The sequence below is a fragment of the Hylobates moloch genome, unplaced genomic scaffold (genome assembly GCF_009828535.3).
Source record: "Hylobates moloch isolate HMO894 unplaced genomic scaffold, HMol_V3 SCAFFOLD_17, whole genome shotgun sequence".
Classification (NCBI taxonomy): domain Eukaryota; kingdom Metazoa; phylum Chordata; class Mammalia; order Primates; family Hylobatidae; genus Hylobates; species Hylobates moloch.
The window spans coordinates 42,308,261-42,335,130 of record NW_026652292.1 but is presented as its reverse complement, the minus strand read 5'-3'; the positions used below and the strand labels follow the sequence as shown (position 1 = coordinate 42,335,130).

General features: G+C 39.4%; 1 protein-coding gene, 1 long non-coding RNA gene and 1 pseudogene across 2 annotated transcripts in view; 1 reads left to right on the top strand and 2 right to left on the bottom strand.

Annotated features, from left to right (window-relative positions):
- Positions 1 to 26,870, top strand: part of CWH43 (cell wall biogenesis 43 C-terminal homolog) — a 79,930-nt gene that overhangs the window by 18,141 nt on the left and 34,919 nt on the right. Inside the window, exons 8-11 of the mRNA XM_032135682.2 lie at positions 2,656 to 2,781; positions 12,970 to 13,049; positions 24,319 to 24,424; positions 26,518 to 26,653. Coding sequence (XP_031991573.1) covers positions 2,656 to 2,781; positions 12,970 to 13,049; positions 24,319 to 24,424; positions 26,518 to 26,653 — 448 coding nt within the window. The remainder of the gene's footprint in view (positions 1 to 2,655; positions 2,782 to 12,969; positions 13,050 to 24,318; positions 24,425 to 26,517; positions 26,654 to 26,870) is intronic.
- Positions 1,030 to 26,870, bottom strand: LOC131381659 (uncharacterized). The gene is made up of 3 exons (XR_009210538.1): positions 26,664 to 26,870; positions 24,558 to 24,749; positions 1,030 to 1,638 (listed from the first exon to the last, which is right to left on the bottom strand). It is a non-coding gene; the product is annotated as an uncharacterized LOC131381659 (long non-coding RNA).
- LOC116456844 (triosephosphate isomerase-like) lies at positions 12,138 to 12,910 on the bottom strand (annotated as a pseudogene).

Genomic DNA, 26,870 nt, shown 5'->3' with positions numbered 1-26,870 from the left:
CTGGGCTCAAGCGATCCTTCTACCTCTGCCTCCCAAGTAGTTGGGTCTACTAGGTGTGGGCCACCACACTCCACTAATTTAAAAAAATTTTTGTAAAGACGGGGGTCTTGCTATGTTGCACAGGCTTGTCTTGAACTCCTGGCCTCAAGTGATCCTCCTGCCTTGGCTTCCCAAAGTGCTAAGATTACAGGTGTGAGCCACCACACCTAGACTCTATTATTTTTACTTACTGTATTTGTAACAAAAAATTCATATATCTTAGTTACGTAAATGGTAAATCTCCAAGTCATAGAACAAATATATTTACCATTTTAGTGGTTATGAATTTGCATACCAAAATTATAATTTCATAAACTTAGTTCAATTTTAATATTTTAAAAATTGGCTTCTGGCAATAATACAATTATTGGTGTATACCAGGCATACATAAATCGAATGTTGTGAATCATTTTAGTTTATATAATTTTAGCTTAAGTAACATGTCAAATACTTCCACAAAATGTTTGAAAGATGAGGAGAAAAAACATGTTAATAAGGGATCTACTTGTTCATTTGTTCACTTATTCATTAAAAACATTAACACGATTTCACTTGTTGTCTACATTTTGAAAAAAAAAAATGATCATGTACCTTATGTTCCAGGAACAATGCCAGATACTGAAGATTATTTTTTCACCTTTTAATCTGTATAAATTTGTGGGGTACAAGTGCAATTTTGTTACATGCATAGGTTGCATAGTCGTTAAGTCAGGGCATTTAGAGTATCCATCACCCTAACAGGGTACATTGTATCCATTAATCAATTTCTCATCATTGCCCCCTTTCCCACCCTCTCACTCTTCTGGTCTACTTTATCTACCATTCCCAGCTGCTGAAATATTAAAAACACCCACTGTCCTTGCCTACCTGGAGCTTTAGTTGAATGGGGGAAACACCATATATAAAATGAGACAAATACTTAAGAAATTACAGTTGTGTGAGTGCTACTCAGGAGAAGTGAAGGCTTCTATTTGGGTTCTGTGTTTTTTTTTTTTTTTTTGAGACAGGGTCTTGTTCTGTTGCCCCAGCTGGCGTGCAGTGGTGCAATAATAGCTCCCTGTATCCTTGAGGTCTCCCCTCAAGCTCCCAAGTAGCTGGATCTCCAGGCGCACACCACCATGCCTGGCTGATTATGTTATTTTTTGTAGAGATGGGGTCTCACTTTATTGCCCAGGCTGGTGTCGAACTCCTGGGCTTACACAATTCTCCTGCCTCGGCCTCCCAAGGTGCTGGGATTACATCTCCCTAGGTTCTGTTACAGTTCCCCTGGTGCCCTGACAGACATCCAACTACTCTGTACATTTTGCCATATGCTTTTCTACCCCATGAGCTAGACATCTGTCAGGAGAGGCTGGTTTGAAAGATATATTTTAAAATTACATGAAATATTTTTGAATTAACTTGGAGAATTTGGTACTTCTGGTAAATACTCAAGCTTTCATCTAATGAGAGAAACACATTGCTGCATTTCCTCCGTGGTAACCTTGGCTTTGCAAACTTTGTATTTCTTCTGATTTCTTTCAGGTGTGTGTACTCTCTCCTGCTTTGTTTTCTTGTCCAATGCCCTCCTTTTTTTCTTATGCCAGCTTGCTTAGGGATCTGCCATGAGAAGAAAACAAATGAAAGTAAGAGCTATTCCATGCATGAGTTTGTTTCTTTAGCATTTTATGAACGATGAGTTTTTTTTTTTAGTTTCTTCTCACTGCTTATGGGATTGTAGAAACAGTGCATAATTACAGCTTCACACAACTAAGAACTTTAAAGAAAAATAAGAGTGATGTTATTTGATGAGGCCACAAAAGCCAAGAAATGTTGGTAATATTCAGAGTAGCTTTTAATACAACCGAGTTGAAAAGAATCTTTATTATATCAGAATTTAGCTATAAATTTATTTTCTGGGTTCCTCCTGCTATTTCCTGGAAAATTGGACAGCACTGTTTTTGCTTGGCTTCTGACTTTTACTTGACATTTCTTAAATGCCTTAATTTATTAATTTCCATATGGCAGCATATGTCTGTTTCCATTCTTAGTATGTATGGTTTTAGATGAAGTAAGTAAACTTCAAGTGTAAGCTAGTTTGTTGCGCATCCCAATTTAGCTCCACTTTATTGGCTGGCCTGTTGGCACACTGTGAGTTCCAGCATGCATCCTCTGTGAGGCCTCTGTGCCCTCACATCCTGGGGCAGAATTATCACAACAAGCACTGCCATATTAAGAGCCTACGTATACTCCCTTGTGATCCTCAACCTGGTGCACGGAAGGGCTCTTATTGCATCCCTGTGGGAGCTCAGAAGGCTTCACTGTCCCCTGCCCAACAGTCAGTCACAAACACATTCAGCAACCTAACAACTAGGAAATACTCAAAAAATTCAAAGAAATATGCATCGGGAAAAGGCTGGGGTCCTCTCATTTAAAGCACGATTCCTAGAACCCTACCTGATATTTTCCAGTTATCAAAAGCACTACTAGAGTAATTGTTTAGGTTCTGAGATAAATTAAATCAGTACATGAATTTCCAGGGTATGTTCCTTTAAAAGAAATCTCAGCTGCTGGAATACAACATTGGAAGGATTTTTGGATCAGACTATAACATATTCTTTCTTTCTCTTATAACAGGGACAGTGATGTTAATTATTGGACTGAATATGCTATTTGGTTCTAAGAAAAACCTTGACTTGCTTCTTCAAACAAAAAACAGTTCTAAAGTGCTTTTTGGAAAGAGTGAAAAATACATGAAACTTTGTAAGTATAGTTTTACATTCTTAAAAAAATGGATTATATAAAATTCTAAACATATGAAGTTAAAGAGTATAATGATCCCTCATGTATCCTTCATCTAGTTTCAGCAATTCTCAACATTTTGCCATGTTGTTAACAGCTATCTTCTCTACTTTTTTAAAAAAATTATACTTTAAGTTCTAGGGTACATGTGCACAATGTGCAGGTTGGTTACATAGGTATACATGTGCCATGCCAACTCGTCATTTACATTAGGTATTTCTCCTAATGCTATCCCTCCCCACTCCCCCCACCGCACAGCAGGCCCCGGTGTGTGATGTTCCCCGCCCTGCGTCCATGTGTTCTCATTGTTCAATTCCCACCTGTGAGTGAGAACATGCGGTGTTTGGTTTGTTGTCCTTGTGATAGTTTGCTGAGAATGATGGTTTCCAGCTTCATTCATGTCCCTGCAAAGGACATGAACTCATTTTCTTATGGCTGCATAGTATTCCATGGTGTATATGTGCCACATTTTCTTAATCCAGTCTATCATTGATGGACATTTGGGTTGGTTCCAAGTCTTTGCTATTGTGAATAGTGCTGTAATAAACATACGTGTGCATCTGTCTTTATAGTAGCATGATTTGTAATCCTTTGGGTATATACCCAGTATGGGATTGCTGGGTCAAATGGTATTTCTAGTTCTAGATCACTGAGGAATCACCACACTGTCTTCCGCAATAGTTGAACTTATTTACACTCCTACCAACATTATAAAAACATTCCTATTTCTCCATATCCTCTCCAGCATCTGTTGTTTCCTGAGTTTTTAATGATTGCCATTCTAACTGGTGTGAGATGGTATCTCATTGTGGTTTTGATTTGCATTTCTCTAATGGCCAGTGATGATGAGCATTTTTTCATGTGTCTGTTGGCTGCATAAATGTCTTCTTTTGAGAAGTGTCTGTTCATATCCTTTGCCCACTTTTTGATGGAGTTGTTTTTTTCTTATAAATTTTTGTAGATTCTGGATATTAGCCCTTTGTCAGATGGATAGATTGCAAACATTTTGTCCCATTCTGTAGGTCGCCTGTTCACTCTGATGGTAATTTCTTTTGCCGTGCAGAAGCTCGTTAGTTTAATTAGATCCCATTTGTCAATTTTGGCTTTTGTTGCATTGCTTTTGGTGTTTTAGTCATGAAGTCTTTGTCTATGCCTATGTCCTGAATGGTATTGCCTAGGTTCTCTTCTAGGGCTTTTATGGTTTTAGGTCTAATATTTGTCTTTAATCCATCCTGAATTAATTTTTGTACCAGGTGTAAGGGAGAAATCCAGTTTCAGCTTTCTACATATGGCTAGCCAGTTTTCCCAGCACCATTTATTAAATAGGGAACCCTTCCCTCATTTCTTGTTTTTCTCGGGTTTGTAAAAGATCAGATGGTTGTAGATGTGAGATGTTATTTCTCAGGCCTCTGTTCTGTTCCCTTGGTCTATATATCTGTTTTGGTATGAGTACCATGCTGTTTTGGTTACTGTAGCCTTGTAGTATAGTTTGAAGTCAGGTAGCCTGATGCCTCCAGCTTTGTTATTTTTGCTTAGGATTGTCTTGACTATGTGGGCTCTTTTTTGGTTCCATATGAACTTTAAAGTAGTTTTTTCCAATTCTGTGAGGAAAGTCATTGGTAGCTTGATGGGGATGGCATTGAATCTATAAATTACCTTGGGCAGTATGGCCATTTTCACGACATTGATTCTTCCAACCCGTGATCATGGAATGTTCTTCCATTTGTTTGTACCCTCTTTTATTTCATTGAGCAGTGGTTTGTAGTTCTCCTTGAAGAGGTCCTTCACATCCCTTGTAAGTTGGATTCCTAGGTATTTGATTCTCTTTGAAGCAATTGTGAATGGGAGTTCACTCATGATTTGGCTCTCTGTTTGTCTGTGATTGGTGTACAAGAATGCTTGTGATTTTTGTACATTGGTTTTGCATCCTGAGACTTTGCTGAAGTTGCTAATCAGCTTAAGGAGATTTTGGGCTGAGACGATGGGGTTTTCTAGATATACAATCATGTCATCTGCAAACAGGGACAATTTGACTTCCTCTTTTCCTAATTGAATACCCTTTATTTCCTTCTCCTGCCTGATTGTCCCGGCCAGAACTTCCAACACTATGTTGAATAGGAGTGGTGAGAGAGGGCATCCCTGTCTTGTTCCAGTTTTCAAAGGGAATGCTTCCAGTTTTTGCCCATTCAGTATGATATTGGCTGTGGGTTTGTCATAAAGAGCTCTTATTATTTTGAGATATGTTCCATTAATACCTAGTTTATTGAGGGTTTTTAGCATGAAGCACTGTTGAATTTTGTCAAAGGCCTTTTCTGCATCTATTGAGATAAACATGTGGTTTTTGTCTTTGGTTCTGTTTGTATGATGGATTATGTTTATTGGTTTGCATATGTTGAACCCACCTTGCATCCCAGGGATGAAGCCAACTTGATCTTGGTGGATAAGCTTTTTGATGTGCTGCTGGATTCGGTTTGCCAGTATTTTATTGAGGATTTTCGCGGTGATGTACATCAGGGATATTGGTTTAAAATTCTCTTTTTTTGTTGTGTCTCTGCCAAGCTTTGGTATCAGGATGATGCTGGCCTCATAAAATGAGTTAGGGAGGATTCCCTCTTTTTCTATTGATTGGAATAATTTTAGAAGGAATGTTACCAGCTCCTCTTTGCACCTCTGGTAGAATTCGGCTGTGAATCCTTCTGGTCCTGGACTTTTTTTGGTTGGTAGGCTATTAATTACTGCCTCAATTTCAGAGCCTTTTATTGGTCTATTCAGAGATTCGACTTCTTCCTAGTTTAGTCTTGGGAGGGTGTATTTTTACAGGAATTTATCAATGTCTTCTAGATTTTCTAGTTTATTGACATAGAGGTGTTTGTAGTATTCTCTGATGGTAGTTTGTATTTCTGTGGGATCGATGGTGATATCCCCTTACCATTTTTTATCATGTCTATTGGATTCTTCTCTCTTTTCTTCTTTGTTAGTTTTGCTAGTGGTCTATCAATTTTGTTGATCTTTTCAAAAAACCAGCTCCTGGATTCATTGATTTTTCTGAAGGATTTTTGTGTCTCTATCTCCTTTCGTTCTGCTCTGATCTTAGTTATTTCTTGCCTACTGCTAGCTTTTGAATTTCCTGGCTCTTGCTTCTCTAGCTCTTTTAATTGTGATGTTAGCATGTTGATTTTAGATCTTTCCTGCTTTCTGTTTCAGGCATTTAGTGCTATGAATTTCCCTCTACACACTGCTTTAAATATGTCCCAGAGATTCTGGTACATTGTGCCTTTGTTCTCATTGGTTTCAAAGAACATCTTTATTTCTGCCTTCATTTCATTATTTACCCAGTAGTCATTCAGGAGTAGGTTGTTCAGTTTCCATGTAGTTGTGTGGTTTTGAGTGAGTTTCTTAATCCTGAGTTCTAATTTCATTGCACTGTGGTCTAAGAGACAGTTTGTTATGATTTTGGTTCTTTTACCTTTGCTGAGGAGTGCTTTACTTCCATTTATGTGGTCAATTTTGTAATAAGTGTGATGTGGTTCTGAGAAAAATGTATATTCTGTTGATTTGGGGTGGAGAGTTCTGTAGATGCCTATTAGGTCCGCTTGGTGCAGAGCTGAGTTCAATTCCTGGATATCCTTGTTAACCTTCTGTCTCATTGATCTGTCTAATATTGACGGTAGGGTGTTGAAGTTTCCTATTATTATTGTGTGGGAGTCTAAGTCTCTTTGTAGGTCTCTAAGGACTTGCTTTATGAATCTGGGTGCTCCTGTATTAGGTGCATATATATTTAGGATAGTTAGCTCTTCTTGTTGATCTCTTTACTATTATGTAATGGCCTTCTTTGTCTCTTTTGATCTTTGTTGGTTTAAAGCCTGTTGTATCAGAGACTAGGATTGCAACCCCTGCTTTTTTTTTGCTTTCCATTTGCTTGGTAGATCTTCCTCCATCCCTTTATTTTGAGCCTATATGTGTGTGCATGTGAGATGGGTCTCCTGAATACAGCACACTAATGGGTCTTGACTATCCAATTTGCCAGTCTGTGTCTTTTAATTGGGGCATTTAGCCCATTTACGTTTAAGGTTAATATTGCTATGTGTGAATTTGATCCTATCATTATGATGTTAGCTGGTTATTTGCCCATTAATTGGTGCAGTTTCTTCATAGCATTGATGGTCCTTACAATTTGGCATGTTTTTGCATGGTACTGGTTGGCATGTTTTTGCAGGTGCCGGTTGTTCCTGTCCATGTTTAGTGCTTCCTTCAGGAGCTCTTTTAGGGCAGGCCTGGTGGTGACAAAATCTCTCAGCATTTGCTTGTCTGTAAAGGATTTTATTTCTCCTTCACTTATGCAGCTTAGTTTGGCTGGATATAAAATTCTGGGTTGAAAATTCTTTTCTTTAAGAATGTTGAATATTGGCCCCCACTCTCTTCTGGCTTGTAGGGTTTCTGCCAAGAGATCTGCTGTTAGTCTGATGGGCTTCCCTTTGTGGGTAACCCGACATTTCTCTCTCGCTGCCCTTAACATTGTTTCCTTTATTTCAACCTTGGTGAATCTGACAATCATGTGTCTTGGGGTTGCTCTTCTTGAGGAGTATCTTTGTGGTGTTCTCTGTATTTCCTAAATTTGAATGTTGGCCTGCCTTGCTAGGTTGGGGAAGTTCTTCTGGATAATATCCTGAAGCGTGTTTTCCAACTTGGTTCCATTCTCACCGTCACTTTCAGGTACACCAATCAAACCTAGATTTGGTCTTTTCACATAGTTCCAAAGTTCTTGGAGGCTTTGTTCATTTCTTTTCACTCTTTTTTCTCTAAACTTGTCTTCTCACTTTATTTCATTAATTTGATCTTCAATCACTGATATCCTCCTTCCACTTGATCGAATAAGCTATTGAAGCTTGTGCATGCATCACGAAGTTCTTGTGCCATTGTTTTCAGCTCCATCAGGTCATTTAGGGTCTTCTCTACACTATTTATTCTAGTTAGCCATTCGTCTAACATTTTTCAAGGTTTTTAGCTTCCTTGCAATGGGTTAGAACCAGCTCCTTTAGCTTGGAGAAGTTTGTTATTACCTACCTTCTGAAGTTTACTTCTGTCAACTCGTCAAAGTCATTCTCCGTCCAGCTTTGTTCCATTGCTGGTGAGGAGCTGTGATCCTTTGGAGGAGAAGAGGCACTCTGGTTTTTAGAATTTTTGGCTTTTCTGCTCTGTTTTCTCCCCATCTTTGTGGTTTTATTTACGTTTGGTCTTTGATGCTGGTGACATACAGATGGAGTTTTGGTGTGGATGTCCTTTTTGTTGATGCTGATGCTATTCCCTCCTGTTTGTTAGTTTTCCTTCTAACAGTCAGGTCCTTCAGCTGCAGGTCTGTTGGAGTTTACTGGAGGTCCACTCCAGACCTTGTTTGCCTGGGTATCACCAGCGGAGGCTGCAGAACAGGAAATATTGCAGAATAGCAAATATTGCTGCCTGATCCTTACCCTGGAAGTTTTGTCCTAGATTGGCGCCCACCTGTATGAGGTGTCTGTTAGCCCCTACTGGGAGGTGTCTCCCAGTTAGGCTACATGGCGGTCAGGGACCTACGTCAGGAGGCAGTCTGTCTGTTCTCAGAGCTCAAATGCCATGCTGGGAGAACCACTGCTCTCTTCAGAGCTGTCAGACAGGGACGTTTAAGTCTGCAGAAGTTTCTGCTGCCTTTTGTTCAGCTATGCCCTGCCTAAGGAGATGGAGTCCATAGAGGCAGTAGGCCTTGCTGAGCTGTGGTGGGCTCCACCCTGTTCGAGCTTCCTGGCTGCTTGGTTTACTTACTCTAGCCTTAGCAATGGCGGATGCCCCTCCCCCAACCAGGCTGCACCTCGGGGGTTGATCTCAGACTACTGCACTAGCAGTGAGCAAGGCTCCCTGTGTGTGGGACCCAACAAGCCAGGCGTGGGAGGGTATCTCCTGTTCTGCTGGTTGCTAAGACCATGGGAAAAGCACAGTATTTTGGCGGGAGTGTCCTGTTTTTCCAGGTACAGTCTGTCATGGTTTCCCTTGGCTAGGAAAGGGAAATCCTCTGACCCCTTGCACTTCCCAGTGAGGTGATGCCACACCCTGCTTCAGATCACCCTCTGTGGGCTGCACCCACTGTGCAACCAGTCCCAATGAGATGAACCAGGTACCTCAGTTGGAAATGCAGAAATCACATGTCTTCTGTGTCGATCATGCTGGGAGCTGCAGACCAGAGCTGTTCCTATTCTGCCATCTATTTCTCTACTTTTTTTTGTACTTTAAAGCAAATCTCTGATATCATGCCATTTCCACCATAAAAACTCTGTATTGGTTTTATTTTACTTCTAACATAGATAAGAGAATTCAACATGCAGAATTTCCAAAATAATTTGTTCTAATGGTTGAGAATATTTACTCCATTTCTTGTTTTCCTTTTTTGGGGGAGATTATGTTAATGTTTGGGATGCTGATGAACTAAAATCTCAAACATGAAATTAGTTTACTATTCAATATAGTAAACTAATTTAAAATAGACTGGATTAAATAAAAATGTATTTAATGTGCAGATAGTGTGTTAAGTAGTTGTTAAGTAGGATACAAAGACATGTGAATAATGGTCTCCACCTTCAAGGACTTGGTGCTTTACAAAGGAGACAAAATATTATAGTGTAAAGATATACAAAACAATTAAGAAGCTATATAAGTTCTCTATGTATTTCCAAAAGAAGTATCACAAAACAGACCATTATATAAAAACCTTCATATATGTTTCATCTTAATTTAAAATATTATATTTGGCCAGGTGCAGTGGTTCACTTCTGTAATACCAGCACTTTGAAAGGCCAAGGCAGGAGGATTGCTTGGGGCCAGGAGTTCGAGACCAGCATAAGCAATGTAGTGAGACCCCATCTCTACAAAAAATTTAAAAATCAGTCATTTGTGGTGGTGCACCTGTAGTCCCAGTAGTCCCAGCTACTAGGGAAGGCGAGGGCTAAGTGGGAGGATCTTTTGAGCCTGGGAGGTCAAGGCTGCAGTGATGGTGCCACTGCACTTCAGCATGGATGACAGAATGAGACTCTGACTCAAAAAAAAAAAAAAAAAAAGAAAAGAAAAGATTCTATTTCTATTTAAACTTAGGGAGAAATGAGATTTTTTTGTGTGTGTTTTCTTATGCTTTGGTATATTCCTTGAAACAAATAACTAGCAGTTTTTGTTTTTAATCCTGACAGTCTTTGTCTTTTTTTTGTTATTGTTAAGAACCATAATTCTTTAATTCACTTATCAAATCGAGGCATTTGAAACAGTTTATTTACAGTTATTTAGTCATTTTTGTGTGATTAAAAGACGAGTTTCTTAGAGCAATTTTAGGTTCATAGGAAAATTATATGGAAAGCGCAGAGATTTTTCCATATGCCTCATGCCCCCACATACATACAGCACCCCCCACTATCAAAATTACTCCCCAGAATGATACATTTGTTATAATAAATGAACCTATATTGATACATCATTGTCACCCAAAGGCCATAGTTTACATTAGGGTTCACTTTTAGTTTTGTACAGTTTAGGGGTTTTGACAAATGTATAATTACATGGATCCCTCAGTGCAGTATCATACAGAATACTTTCTGTGCCCTAAACATCCCCTATGCCCCACCTAATCATCTATTCCTCCTCCAAACCCCTGGCAACCACTAATGTTTTACTGTTTTCATTGTTTTGCGTTTTCCAGAATGTCAATTTTTGTCTTTTAAGGGTTTAATCTATTTTTACCATGATTTCTGAATGTATATTTATTTAATTTGATCATGTTACTTTTCTTTTTCATTTTCCACTTTTTCTAGGTATGTTTTTTCCTTTTTCTTTTTGATTTTTTTTCATTGATTAGGGTTTTTTTTTTTTTTCCTTATGCCTCTCCTCCCCACTCCTCTTTCTAGTTTGGAAATTATACTTTCAATATCTATTCTTTTAGTAGTTGGTTGTTTTTCTCTCAGCACATTGAAGATATTATTCTCCTGTCTTCTGCTGTTGAGAAGTCAGCTGTCAGTGTAATTGTTTTTCCTTTGAAAATAATCTGTCTTTTCTCTTTGGCAGCTCTTAAGATTTTTCTTTGTTTTGGTGTTCCATAGTTTCACTGCGATACATCCGGATGCAGATTTTTTCCTCCATCTTGCTTGGTAGTCTTCAGGCTTTATGAATCTGAAGAGTCATGTCTTTTATTACTTCTGGAAAATTCTCAACATTATTTCTGCAAATATTGCTTCTTTGCCATTCTTTCTCTTTCTTTTTGACTCCAATTAGATATGTGTTGGACTTTCTTATTCTGTTTTCCATTGCTGTTAACCTCTTTCATATTTCTGCCTCTATGTTTTGGGCTGCCCCTTGAACTAATTCTCTATTCAGCTTTGTCTAATGTGATTGTCTTTGAGTTTCTAATTTCAATTATTATAATTATCTTTTTATTTCTGAAACTCTATTTGATTTCTTTTAAAAATTTTCTGATTATTTATTTTAGTCTCATGTTCCCTAGTCATACTTTTGAATACTTTCTTTTATTTTTGTAAATATAATAAGCATACTTGTTTTATATTCTGATTCAGAGAGTTCCAACATCTGTCTCTTTGTTGGCTTGATTCTGCAGGGTGTTTTTTTCCTTTGTTTCCTGCTCATGGAAACTTGTTTTCTCGTGTGTTTTATGACTTATTTTTACTTTAAGCTCATGGTCCTTGGAACATTTTTAGGGAAAATTCTTGAAATCTGGGTTTAAAGAGTTGTCGATGTACACATGTCACACATGAAAATTAACCCAAGAACTACACATTTCCCCTCTGCACAAAATCATTGGCCAATAAATTCAATAATTTTATAAAGCTTATTTTAAAACAAATTTAGGTGTTTTTTTCCCCTAGTGCAGTGTATTTATTCCCTCCCATATGAGTGGTTCACATACAGAGCACACACAGGAGTGGGCACCATGGAAGAGGTGATGGGAGGATCTTGGCCTCACGGTGTAAGAAGGGAGAGGATGGTTTATCTCCTGCCCTCACTAGGGCCTAGGGGACCCAGGAGCAAATTCCACCCCTTCCACCTCTCAGCTAAGGAGAAGCCACCTTGGTGACATTTAGTTCCAACCATTATAGTAAGTGGAGAAGGGATTGGTCTGGTCCCAACCATTACAGGGTGAAGATATAAACAGTAAAGGAAGGTACAGTTTGGATGAGGCCACAAAAGAGAGCAGATGACACCATCAGAAGCATGTGCAGGGGAGGGGCAGTTACTGGGCTTCTGGGCTGCTTAGTCCCTGGCTTGGTAGGACGGGTATGGAAGATGGGTGGGGCTCATTGTTTGGCATTGATGTCCAGGAATTCGGGCTTGAGGGAAGAACCACCCAGGAGGAAGCCATCCACGTCAGGCTGGCTGACCAGCTCCTTGCAGGTTACCCTGGTCACAGAGCCTCCATAAATGATACGGGTGCTCTGAGCCACTGCATCAGAGACATTGGATTTAAGCCATCCTTGGAGCTTCTTGTGTACTTCCTGGGCCTGTTGGGGTGTTGCAGTCTTGCTAGTACCAATGTCCCACACAGGCTTATAAGCCAGGACGACCTTGCTCCAGTCTTTCACCTTATCTGTGATGACCTTTGTCTGCTCAAAAACAACCTTCTCAGTGATGCCATCTTCCCTTGCATGTAGCTTCTTCCCAATGCAGGCCATTACTCCAAGTCTCTCTGCCAGAGCATGGGCCACTTTCTGCTCAATCAGTTCATCTGACTACCCAAAGACATGCCTTCTCTCTGAGTGCCCCAGGACCACCAAAGTAGCTCCGCAGTCTTTGATTATGCCAGGGCTGATCTACCCAGTAAAGGCCCCGTTAGTCACTTTGTAGCTGTTCTGTGCAGGCGCAGCAATCTTGGGATCTAGCTTCTGCTGGGTGAAGTCGATATAGGCAGTGGGGGGAGAGCAAACCACCTCGGTGTCAGCTGGCACCTTGGTCATGTTCAGTGTCAATGGGCTCCCCAAGACTCTTCTTCCACCCGTTCATCTTCCAGCTCCCCCATGAAGAACTTCCTGGAGGGTGCCATGGCGCTGGAGCTGAGGCGCTGAAGTTCAGTGTCAGCAAATTTAGTTTATTTATTTAAAAAAAAAACAACTATTTCTCTTTTCTGTTTAGTTCTGTGGCTGCTTGTTGGTGTGGGATTGTTGGGATTAGGACTACGGCATAAAGCCTATGAGAGAAAACTGGGCAAAGTGGTAAGTAATTAAAAACCTTGAAATAGAATTTTATATGGTATATATATATGTGCATATATTTGTACACTCTACCATTCTGATTGAACCTGGATCTGATGACTTCAGAGCCCTGGACCCTATCTCCTTAACCCTTATGTGCCAGACTGATAAGGTAGTGGGATTATTTTATGAAGTTGGATTCTTGGAATAGGGTAGGCCCATACACGAGAGGCAAATTGTTGATGCTTTTGTTTTATGGAGCTATTTCTGCCATTCATGATTTAACACATCTAAACTATGTGTATTAGTTTGTTCTTGCACTGCCATAAAGAAATACTTGAGACTGGGTAATTTATAAAGAAGAATTTTAATTATCCCACGGTTCTACAGGCTGCACAGGAAGCATGGAGGTATCTGCTCTACTTCTGGGGAGGCCTCAGGAAACTTGCAATCATGGTGAAAGGGAAACAGGGAGCTAGTTATCTTATGTGGTGGAGCAGGAACAAGAGAGAGAGCGAGTAGGTGATACACATTTTTTTCTTTTTTGATGGAATCTTACTCTGCCGCCAGGCTCGAGTGCAGTGGTGCGATCTCGGCTCACTGCAACCTCTGCCTACTGGGTTCAAGCGATTCCCCTGCCTCAGCCTCCTGAATAGCTGGGACTATAGGCGGCATGTCACCACGCCCGGCTAATTTTTTTTTTTTTTTAATATTTTAATACAGACAGGTTTCACCGTGTTGGCCAGGATGGTCTTGATTTCCTGACCTTGTGATCTGCCTGCCTCCCAAAGTGCTGGGATTACAGGCATAAGCCACCACGCCTGGCAGGTGCTACATACTTTAAAACAACCAGATCTCATGAGAACTCAGTCGTTCACTATTACAACACCACCAAAAGGGGTGTTTTATCATTTATTTATTTATTTATTTATTTATTAGAGAACAGTACCGAGGGTATGGTGCTAAACCATTCATGAGAATTCCACCCCCATGATCTGGTCACTTCCAGGCCCCAACTCCAACACTAGAGGTTACAATTCAACATGAGATTTGGTGGGGACACAGATCCAAACCATGTCGCTATGAAATAAGAAACTATTTTATATTGGATTTTCTGTACTTCTTGGTAGATATTGCTGAATACAGCAATGTGAGTTTCTTTAGGAAAACTCTTACAGATAATTCTTGATTTTGCACATTATGGGTAGCTTATGCCTTGACAGGTAGTAAAACTTTTCTTGTCTCTTTCTTTCCTCTCTTGCTATCTGCAGTTTTAAATGTTTTAGTATCCTTTTCTGTTTTAGAACAGTGGGCAGAAATAAGAATAAGTAATTGAATGTTGTGCTTTCTATCTGATCTGATAAAAAGTCTAGTGTGTTTCATAATGCAGTCAGAGTTACAGTTTTGGTTAAAATAGAAATTGTTGAGGGTTGACTTTGAATTTTAGCAATCTGTACTACCAGGAACATTTTTCATTTTGAATAAAAAGCTACACTGAGAACATAGACCATGTTTCTCTTCTTGATCTTTGTACTTCCAGTAACTTACAGAGTGCTTGGCAGGTATTCAGAACTAAGTAACTATTTCTTAACAAGTAGATAATAGTAGACCATCATTACATGCTCCTTTAACTGTCGGTCATTATTATTGCAACATAATGTCCATCAGAAAAGGATACCTAATGTCATCCAGGAATTCTTTTTGGAAGGAGTTATTTGAATTGGATTTAATACCTGTTCTTTTGGTCATTTGCTCATTCATTCATTTGGCTAATGATTACTGAATGTTTCTTTATTACCTGGTGCTAGTGATACAGATATAAACAAGTTGGACAAGAACCTGCCTTGCCAGAGTTTGCATTCTAGTAAGGGAGAATGATAGTATTTAGAGAACAAATAAAGAAATAGTCTCCTTTTAGATCAAGCTGCCATGAAGGAAACAGGATTGTAGAATGGAGGTTAACTGGGTATGGGGGATTAGAGAAAGCTGTCTGAGGAGGTGACATTTGAGATGAAATTTGCAAGTTGAGAAAGAAGTTGTGAGGCCTGGGATGTCGGCAGAAGGAACACATATAAAGGACTGAGGAAGAACCACACCTGGTGTGTTTGAGGGACATCAGGGTGACTGGCATGGCTGAAGCTCTGTGAAGAGTAGTAGAAGATGACGTGGAGAGGCTGGGGAGGGCCATACCAGGGCCTTGTAGAACACAGCGAGAAGTGCTGCTTTTATTTTTTATTTATTTTCATTTTATTATTAGCATTATTTTTAATGTCAATAGTTTTTTTTAATGTTTTAGATGGAGTCTCACTCTGTCAACCAGCCTGGGATGCAGTGGCATGATCTCGGTTCCCTGCAACCTCTGCCTTCTGGGTTCAAGCGAACCCTCTTGCCTCAGCCTCCGGAGCAGCTGGGATTACAGGCGCACACCACCATGCCCGGCTAATTTTTGTATTTTTAGCAGAGATGGGATTTCACCATGATGGGCAGGCTGGTCTCGAACTCCTGACCTCAAGTTATCTGCCCCCCTTGACCTCCCAAAGTGCTGGGATTACAGGCGTGAGCCACTGCACCTAGCCATTGTCAATAGTTTTTGGACAGGTGGTTTTTGGTTATATGATTAAGTTCTTTAGAGGTGATTTCTGAGATTTTAGTGCACCTGTCACCCAAGCAGTGTACACTGTACCCAATATGTAGTTTTTTTTGTGGTTACATTTTTTTTCAATAGGTTTTTGGGGAACGGGTGGTGTTTGGTTATGTGAATAGGTTACTTAGTGGTGATTTCTGAGATCTTGGTGCACTCATCACCTGAGCAGTTTAACTGTACCCAATTTGTAGTCTTTTATTCCTCAGTCCTCCCACCCTTTCCCCTGAGTCTCCAAAGTTCATTGTATCATTCTTATGCCTTTGCATCCTCATAGCTTAGCTCCCACTTATGTGCAAGAATATATAATGTTTGGTTTTCCATTCCTGAGTCACTTCACTTAGAGTAATGGTCTCCAATTCCATCCAGGTTGTTGCAAATGCCATTATTTTATTCATTTTTATGGCTGAATAGTATTCCATTACACACACACACACACACACACACACACACACACATATATATATAATCATATTTTCTTTATCCACTTGTTGATTGATGGGCATTTAGTACTATATTTTTGAAAGGTCAAATTGTGCTGCTGTAAACATGTATTTGTGAGTACCTTTTTCATATGACTTCTTTTCCTCTGGGTAGATACCCAGGATTGTGATTGCTGGATCAAATTGTAGATCTACTTTTAGTTCTTTAAGGAATCTCCATACTGTTTTCCATAGTGGTTGTACTAGTTTACCTTCCCACAGAAAGTGTAAAAGTGTTCCTTTTCACTACATCCATGCCAACATTTATTAGTTTTTTGATTTTTTGATTATGGCATTCTTGCAGGAGTAAGGTGGTATCACACTGTGGTTTTTGGTCAGGCATTTCCCTGATCATTAGTGATGTTGAGCATTTTTCCATATGTTTTTTGGCCATTTGTGTATCTTCTTTTGAGAATTGTCTATTCATGTCCTTAGCCCACTTTTTGATGGGATTATTTTTTTTTCTTGCTGATTTGCTTGAGTTCCTTGTAGATTCTGGATATTAGTCCTTTGTCAGATGTATAGATAGCAAAGATTTCTCCCTACTTTGTGAATTGTCTGTTTAGTCTGCTGATTATTTCTTTTGCTGTGCAGAAGTTTTTAGTTTAATTAAGCTCCATCTATTTATCTTAGTTTTTGTTGCATTTGTTTTTGGGTTCTTGGTCATGAAGTCTTTGCCTAAGCCAATATCAAAAGAGTTTTTTCAATGTCATATTCTAGAATTTTTATGGTTTCAGGTGTTAGATCTAAGTCTTTGATCCATCTTGAGTTGATTTTTGTATAAGGTGAGAGATGAGGATCCAGTTTTATTCTTCTACATGTGGCTTGTCAATTATCCTAGCACTATTTGTTGAATAGAATGTCCTTTTCCACTTTATGTTTTTGTTGGCGATGTCAAAGATCAGTTGACTGTAATCATTTGGCTTTATTTCTGGGTTCTCTACTCTGTTCCATTGGTCTATATGCCTGTTTTTATACCAGTACCATGCTGTTTTGGTGACTAGGGCTTTATAGTATATTTTGAAGTTGGGTAATGTAATGCCTTTGATTTATTATTTTCACTTAGTCTTGCTTTGGCTATGCGGGCTCTTTTTTCTGTTCCGTATGAATTTTAGAATTTTTTCTGGTTCTGTGAAGAATGATGGTGGTATTTTTAATGGGAATTGCATTGAATTTGTAGATTGCTTTTGGTAGTAGTGTTATTTTCACAATATTGATTCTACCCATCCATGAACATGGATGTCTTTGCATTTGTTTGTGTCATCTATGATTTCTTTCAGCAGTGTTTTGTAATTTTCCTTGTAGAGGTCTTTCACCTCTTTGGTTAAGTATATTCCTAAATATTTTATTTTATTTATTTTTTCAGCTATTGTAAAAGGGGTTGAATTCTTGATTTGATTATCACTTTGGTCACAGTTGGTGTATAGCAGGGCTACTAATTTGTGTACACTAATTTTGTATCTTGAAACTTTGCTGAATTCATTTACCAGTTCTAGCTTTTTGGCAGAGTCTTTGGGGTTTTCCAGGTATACCATTATGTCGTCTGCAAACAGTGACAATTTGACTTCCTCTTTATCAATTTGATACCCTTTATTTCTTTCTCTTGTTCATTGTGCTGGCTAGAACTTTCAGTACTATGTTGAATATCATGGTGAAAGTGGGCATCCTTGTCTTGTTCCAGGCCTCAGGGGAATGCCTTCAACTTTTCCCTATTCAGTATAATGTTGGCTGTGGGTTTATAATAAATGGCTTTTATTACCTTAAAGTGTGACCTTTCTATGCCGATTTTGCTGAGGGTTTTAATCATAAAGGGATGCTGGATTTTGTCAACTGCTTTTTCTGTGTCTATTGAGATGATCATGTGATTTTTGTTTTAAATTCTGTTTATGTGGTGTATCACATTTATTGACTTACTGATGTTAAATCATGCTTGCATCCCTGATATGAAACCCAGTTGATCATGGTGGATTATCTTTTTGATATGCTAGTGGATTCAGTTTGCTAGTATTATGTTGAGGATTTTTGCATCTATATTCATTAGAGATACTGGTCTATAGTTTTCTTTTTTTGTTATATCCTTTGCTAGTTTTGGTATTAGGGTGATACTGGCTTCATAGAATGATTTAGAAAGGATCCCCTCTTTCTCTATCTTTTGGAATAATATCAATAGATTGGTACCAATTCTTCCTTGAATGTCTGATAGAATTCAGCTGTGAATCTGTCTGTTCCTGGACTTTTTTTTGTTAGCCACTTTTAAATTGCCATTTCAATCTTGCTGCTTTTCATTGGTTTGTTCAGAGTTTCTATTTCTTCCTGGTTTAATCTAGGAGGGCTGTATATTTCCAGAAATTTATCCATCTTCTCTAGTTTTTCTAGTTTATGTACATAGAGGTGTTCATGGTAGCATTGAATAATCTTTTGTATTTCTGTGGTATCTGTTGTAGTATCTTCTGTTTTGTTTCTAATTGAACTTATTCTTTACTTGGGTTATCTCACTAATAGTCTATCAATTTTATATATCTTTTCAAAGAGCCAGCTTTTTGTTTCACTTATCTTTTGTATGTTTGTTTGTTTGTTTCAATCTCATTTAATTCCACTCTGATTTTTGTTATTTCTTTTCTTCTGTTGGGTTTGGGTTTGGTTTGTTCTTGTTTCTCTAGTTCCTTGAGGTGTGACCTTAGGTTCTCTATTTGTGCTGTTTCAAACTTTTTGATATAGGCATTTAATGCTATGAACTTTCTTCTTAGTACTGCCTTTGCTGTATCCCAGAGGTTTTGATAGATTGTGTCACTATTATCATTCAGTTCAAAGAATTTTTAGATTTCCATCTTGATTTCATTGTGGACACGATGATCAAGAGCAGGTTATTTAATTTCTGTATATTTGCATGGTTTTGAAGGTTCCTTTTGAAGTTGACTTCCAATTTTTATTTTTATTTTTTTTGAGATGGAATTTCTCTCTTGTCACCCAGGCTGGAGTGCAATGGCACAATCTCAGCTCACTGCAACCTCCGCCTCCCAGGTTCAAGTTATTCTCCTGCCTCACCCTCCCAAGTAGCTGGGATTACAGGCATGCACCACCACATCCAGCTAAATTTTGTATTTTTTAGTAGAGATGGGGTTTTGCCTCATGTTGGTCCGGCTGGTCTTGAACTCCTGACCTCAGGTGATCCACCTGCCTTGGCCTCCAAAAGTGCTGGGATTACAGGCATCAGCCACTGCACCCGGTTGATTTCTAATTTTATTCCATTGTGGTCTGAGAGAGAGTACTTGCTATAATTTCATTTTCTTAAATTTGTGAAGACTTGTTTTGTGGCCTATCATATGGTCTATCTTGGAGAATGTTGCATGTGCTGATGAAGAGAATGTATATTCTGCAGTTGTTGGGTAGAATGTTCTGTAAATATCTGTTAAGTCCATTTGTTCTAGGGTATTGTCTAAGTGTTTCTTTGTTGACTTTCTGTCTTGATGACCTCTCTAGTGCTGTCAGTGCAGTACTGAAGTCCCCACTGTTATTGTGGTGCTATCTATCTCATTTCTCAAGTCTAGTAGTAATTGTTTTATAAATTTGGGAGTTCCAGTGTTAGGTGCGTATATATTTAGGGTTGTGATATTTTCCTGTTGGACTAATCCTTTTATCATTATATAATGTCCTTCTTTGTCTTTTTTAACTGCTGTTGTTTTAAAGTTTGTTTTGTCTGATATAAAAATAGCAACTCCTGCTCACTTTTGGTGTCCATTTGCATGGAATATCTTTTCCACCCCTTTACCTTAAGTTTATGTGAGTCCTTAGGTATCAGGCGAGTCTTTTGAAGACAGCAGGTACTTGGTTGGTAAATTCTTACCCATTCTGTGTCTTTTAAATGGAGCATTTAGGGCATTTACATTTAACGTTAGTATTGAGACGTGAGGTACTATTCTATTCATTGTGCTATTTGTTGCCTGAATACCTTGGGTTTTCTTTCATTGTGTTGTTGTTTTTTTAGGTTTTGTGAGATTTATGCTTTATGGAGATTCTATTTTGGTGTATTTCAAGGATTTGTTTCAAGATTTAGAGCTCCTTTTAGCAGTTCTTGTAGTGCTGGCTTGGTAGTGGCAAATTCTCTTAGCATTTGTTTGTCTGTAAAAGACTATCTTTCCTTCATTTATGAAAGCTTAGTCTTGCTGGCTACAAAATTATTGGCTGATAATTTTTTGGTTTAAGGAGGCTAAAGATAGGACCCTAATCTATTCTAGCTTGTAGGGTTTTTGCTGAGAAATCTGCTGTTAATCTGATAGGTTTTTCTTTATAGGTTATGTGATGTTTTTGCCTCATCCCTCTTAAGATTCTTTTTTTTGTCTTGATTTTAGATAACCTGATGACTATGTGCGTAGGTAGTGATCTTTTTGCAATGTATTTCCCAAGTGTTTTTTGAGCTTCCTGTATTTGGATGTCTAGATCTCTAGCAAGGCTAGGGAAGTTCTCCTCAATTATTCCCTCAAATATGTTTCCAAACTTTTAGATTTCTCTTCTTCCTTGGGAACACTAATTATTCATAGGTTTGGTCATTTAACATAATCCCGAACTTCTTGGGGGCTTTGTTTATCTTTTAAATTCTTTTTCCTTTGTCTTTGTCAGATTGGGTTAATTTGAAAGCCTTGTCTTCAACCTTTGAAGTTCTTTCTTCTATTTGTTCAATTCTATTGCTGAGATTTTCCAGTGCATTTTGCACTTCTCTAAGCGTGTCCATTTCTAGAAGTTGTGATTTTTTTTTTATTTATCCTACCTATTTCACTGGAGATTTTTCCATTCATATCCTGTATCTTTTTTTTTTTTATTTCTTTAAGTCTGACTTTACCTTTTTCTGGTGCCTCCTTGATTGGCTTAATAGTCGACCTTCTGAATTCTTTTTCTGGCAATTCAGTGATTTTATCTTGGTTTGGATCCATTGCTGGTGAGCTAGTGTGATCTTTTGGGGGTGTTAAAGAACCTTGTTTTGCCATATTAATAGAATTGTCTTTCTGGTTCCTTCTCATTTGTGTAGACTATGTCAGAGGGAAGATCTGGGACTCAAGGGCTGCTCTTCAGATTCTTTTGTCCCACAGGGTGCTCCCTTGATGTGGTGCTCTCCCCTTTTCCCCAGGGATGGGACTTTCTGAGAGCTGAACTGCAGTGATTATTTCTCTTCTGGATCTAGCTACCCAGCAGAGCTACTGGGCTCTGGGGTGGTACTTGGGAGTATCTGCAAAGAGTCCTATAATGTGATCCATCTTCAAATCTCTTGGCCATGGATACCAGCACTTGCTCCAGTCGAGGTAGCAGAGGAGTGAAGCATACTCTGTGAGAGTCCTTGGTTGTATTTTTGTTAAGTGTGCTGGTTTTCTTGGCCTCCAGCCAGGGCGTGGCACTTTTAAGAGCACATCAGCTGTGGTAGTGTAGGCAGGATCAGGTGGTGGGTGGGGCCATGGTACTCCCACAAAATTATGTCCTTTTTCTTCAGCTACCAGGGCTGGTAGAGAAAGACCATCAGGTGGGGGCAGGGTTAGGTGTGTCTGAGCTCAGACTCTCGTTGGACTGGGCTGGCTGTAGCTGCTGTGGGAGATGGGTGTGTGGATCCTAGGCCAATGGAATTATGTTTCCAGGAGAATTATCGCTGCCTTTGCTGTCTCACACAGGTTGCCAGGGAAGTGGGAGAAAGCTGGAAGCCACAGGCCTCACCCAGCTGTCATGCAACCCACAGCACGAAAGGCTGATCTCACTCCAACCGTGCCCTGACAACAGCACTGAGTTTATGCCCAGGCAGCCGGTGAGCAGGGCTAGGAACTTGCCCCAGACTACAAGCCTCCCAGCTGAGAAAGCAAGCTGACTCATAGTTCCTTGGCTGTCCCATGGACCCTGCAGCAACAATCCACTTCCTTCAAAAGGTCTGTGGATTCCCTTGGCTTTCTTGGCATGTTCCTGTGGTAGTTCTTGGAGCAAAAATTCACAATGTGGGTCTCCATGCGCTGCCCTCTCTGTTGAAGTGGGAGCTGCAAGTTAGTTTTGCCTCCTATTTGCCATTTTCCTGCCATCCCCAAGATGTAGTCTTTTATCCCTTACCTCCTCCCACCCATCCCTCCAAGTCCCCAAAGTTCATTGTATAACTCATGCCTTTGCATCCTCATAGCTTAGCTCCCACTTATAAGTAAGAACATACAATATTTGTTTTTCTATTCCTGAGTTCCTTCACTTAGAATAACGGCATTCAGCCCCATCCAAGGTGCTACAAAAGACATTATTTTGTTCCTTTTCATGGCTGAGTAGTATTCCATGGTGTATTTATATACTACATTTTCTTTATCCAGTCGTTGGTCGATAGGCACTTAAGTTGGTTCCATATCTTTGCAATTATGAATTGTGCTGCTGTAAACATGTGTGTCCAAGTGTCTTTTTTAACATAATTACTTCTTTCCTTTTGGGTAGATCCCCAGTAGTGGGATTGCTGGATCAAATGGTAGTTCTCCTTTTAGTTCTTTAAGGAATCTCTAAACTGTTTTCCATTGTGATTGTACTAATTTACATTCTCATGCTGATTTTATTTTATTTGCAATGGAAGCCACTGTAGTGTCTCAAGCAGGAGAGTGAAGAAAAATGATATATGTCAATTTGGCTGCTCTGTGAAAAATGGATTATAGAGGGATGAGAATGGATGCAAGGAGATAAGTTCTGAGGCTTCTTCAGCTGTGTCATAGAGAGATGATGGTGATCTTTGCTGGTGTAATGGAAGTAGAGTTGGAGATAAATGGATAGACTTAGAATATATTTTGAAAGTAGAACTGATAGGACTGGCTGAGAGGGTAGATGTTGTTGGGTGAGGAGAAGGAAGGAATCAAGACTTCTATGTTGTTGGTTTGAGCAACTGGATGAAGGGAGGTGGCATTTCCTGGAAAGAATGGAGGAATAACATGTTTTGGAGTGATGACATCTAGAATTAACTACAGAAGAATAGTTATAAGAAAAAGGATAGCATGATAAATATAATATGCCTCTTGAAATCTCCGTTGATGGTTCTGCTTTCTTTGCTAGGTAGTCATTTGATTTTTTTCTGTTTTTACCGTTTTAAAAATTATTTAAATTATTTTGTTAGTACATAGTAGGTGTATATATTTTTAGGGCACATGGGATGTTTTGATAAAAGCATGCAATGTGAAATAAGCACATTTTGGAGAATGGGATATCCATCCCCTCAGGCATTTATCCTTTGGGTTACAAATAATTCAATTACATTCTTTATTTTAAAATATACAATTATTATTGACTATAGTCACCTTATTGTACTATCAAATAGTAGGTCTTATTCTTTTGATTTATTTGGACCCATTAACCATTGCCACCTCCCTCCCTGAGTCCCCCACTACCCTAGTAGGTAATCATTTGAAATGGATACTTAGAGTTGGGCAGTGCGTTATCTGACTCGCTCACAACCTAAGAGAGGACCTCGTAAAGGGGGCTGTTCTCCTGGGCCTTGACCTTTCCAGTACAGCAAGGGTGTTACATCATTCATAACTAGGTTAGAATAGGCTGACCACTTCTTCAATATATTGAAGGCCCCTCCGTATCCCTCTGTGTGATTCATTTCCCATGCAAGAGTAAACACTACCCTGAGTATTGTGATTTTTTTTAGCACTTTCATGAATTCCTTTCTATTGTTACCATATATGACAGATCCCTAGACAATATTTTTTTCTTCTAAATGACATCTGATGTATGTATTTTGCAACATACTTTTTTTTTAAGTTTAAAATCATCTTTCTGAGATTCCTTCTTGTGGACCTATGTAGCCCTAATTCATTTATTAGGGCTGTGTAGTGTTCCATTCCACATAGCACCATTTGTTTATTCATTTTCCTGTTGATGGACAGCCAGGCTGTTTCTAACTTTTTACTATTATAAGCAGTGCTTATTACAAAACTCACTTTTCAAACATCCCTCCTAACTTCCAAACTTAAGCTAGAAGTTCACAGAAGACTAATTTGAGAATGCTATATAGCTAATATCTCCTTATTTTCATGGATTAAATGTGGGAAAATGTCTAAGGAAATTGCTTTGCTGAAATAAGAATTTTGGTAGAGAAGAGTGAAGAAAAGTGGGTCACTGAAACTGCCATTGTTCACAGTCATCCTAAACTACTATTAAAACAATTCCTCAGGCACCAGCCAAAGAGGTCTCTGCTGCCATCTGGCCTTTCAGGTTTGGATATGACAATGAAGGATGGTCTAGTCTAGAAAGATCAGCTCACCTGCTCAATGAAACAGGTAAGTCTTCCTGGAATTAGTTCCAGGTTTTGAGAAACTATTATTGTTACTTTTATTTTCAGCATGGTCATAAGCCATAACTTAATACAGGTATTAAATTAAATTTATGACCAGCAGATGGTCATAAACTCACCTCAAAAACGCTTTACTTTGGCAGGCAGCTGCAGGGGGACTGAGCTTCTGTAACCACTCCTGTCTTTGTTTGAGAGCAATCAATTCAGTTGATTCTGAGCAACTCCTCATACTGAGTATCTTCAGGGGATTCATGTTGTGTTGTTGTTCTTAGGGATGCCCCTGCTAGTAGCTTCTGCCACCTAGGGACCCACTGTTGGGGACCAGAAGACTTGGATCAAAAGGCAGAATGGGTTGTAGGGAAAAGAAAGAGAGATCAGACTGTTAATGTGTCTATGTAGAAAAGGAAGACATAAGAAACTCCATTTTGATCTGTACTAAGAAAATTGTTTTGCCTTGAGATGCTGTTAATCTGTAACTTTAGCCCCAACCCTGTGCTCACAGAAACATGTGCTGTATGGAATCAAGGTTTAAGGGATCTAGGGCTGTGCAGGATGTGCCTTGTTAACAATATGTTTACAGGCATTATGTTTGGTAAAGGTCATCGCCATTTTCCATTCTCGATTAACCAGGGGCACAATGCACTGTGGAAAGCCACAGGGGCCTCTGCCCAAGGAAACCTGGGTATTGTCCAAGGTTTCCCCTGACTGAGACAGCCTGAGATATGGTCTCATGAGAAGGGAAAGACCTGACTGTCCCCCAGCCTGACACCCGTAAAGGGTCTGTGCTGAGGAGGATTAGTAAAAGAGGAAGGCCTCTTGCAGTTGAGATAAGAGGAAGGCCTCCATCTCCTGCATGTCCCTGGGAATGGAATGTCTTGGTGTAAAACCCGATTATACATTCGTTCTATTCTGAGATAGGAGAAAACCGCCCTGTGGCTGGAGGCGAGATATGCTGGCAGCAATGCTGCTCTGTTACTCTTTGCTACACTGAGATGTTTGGGTGTAGAGAAGCATAAATCTGGCCTACTTACACTTCCGGGCACAGTACCTTCCCTTGAACTTATTTGTAACACAGATTCCTTTGCTCACATGTTTTCCTGCTGACCTTCTCCCCACTATTACCTTGTTCTCCTGCTGCATTCCCCTTGCCGAGATAGTGAAAATAGTAATCAATAAATACTGAGGGAACTCAGTGACTGGGGCCGGTGCGGGTCCTCCATATGCTGAGTACCGGTCCCCTGGGCCCACCGTTCTTTCTCTATACTTCGTCTCTGTGTCTTATTTCTTTTCTCAGTCTCTCGTCCCACCTGATGAGAAATACCCACAGGTGTGGAGGGGCTGGCCCCCTTCATGGGTCAGAGGGAGGTTGATTTGTGAAGCAAATTGCTTTCAACAGACCTAGGGCCAATTTGATTTGTTTCAATGCTCTGGGGTGCTCATTCTGTTGAAGCATCTTTGAAATATGAGAGTGTTTTTGGTTCTTAGACCAACCACGGGTGTATGGAGCAGGATAAGTAAAGGACTAACCTGTTCTGGTTATTCTGAATGATAAGCGTGCCTCCTGAGACATGTCTGAGTGTCTATATGGATGTAATACCACTAAGACATTTCTTTGCCCCTTAGCCCTTTTTTAGTCTGATTACAGGCTTCCAAGGCACACCTGGCCAAGATCTAAAAAAGCCAGTCAACTTAATTCTGGGTCAGTACTATGGAGCTGTCTGTCCTGGAATAAAATGCTGTGGTGCACCGTTCTCTTGTTTCTGAACATAAATTGGATATTTGAGAAATGCATTAAGATTATTTGAAATTTTGGGAATGATGTTGAGCACATTTGAAAATTTTTATCCTTCTCGGTAGTTCCTGGAGGGGTTTCATGTTTTAATTGCATTCTAAACGTGGGAAAATTCCTTTAGAGCTCAGATTTGAGCCACTTCCCTCTAGTGACTCACTAAAAATTGCTTTGTTTTTGGGTTTATCAGTAAAGAAAAAAAGGTTAAGGGTCAAGAATAAAGTGTTGCTAATTGTTTTTTGCCTTGCTGTGATTCACCACTGTATGCTACCTTTTTTTTTTCTGAACAGGTGCAGATTTCATAACAATTTTGGAGAGTGATGCTTCTAAGCCCTATATGGGGAACAATGACTTAACCATGTGGCTAGGGGAGAAGTTGGGTTTCTATACAGACTTTGGTCCAAGCACAAGGTATCACACTTGGGGGTGAGTATACCTTGGGAATTAATCCTGAAGATAGTCCTGAAAGGCTAGGCTGCATAGGCTTGGAGTGGCAAGTTGATATTGTCATATCTTTGGTGAATGTGCCCCAGTGATGCTTCCTGGGGGATGAGGAGGTGCTGGAGATATGTACATTCTGTAATTTTCCAAATGTTTTTTCTGTGGCTGGATATTTTCAGTTCTTCAGCATTATAAACCAATC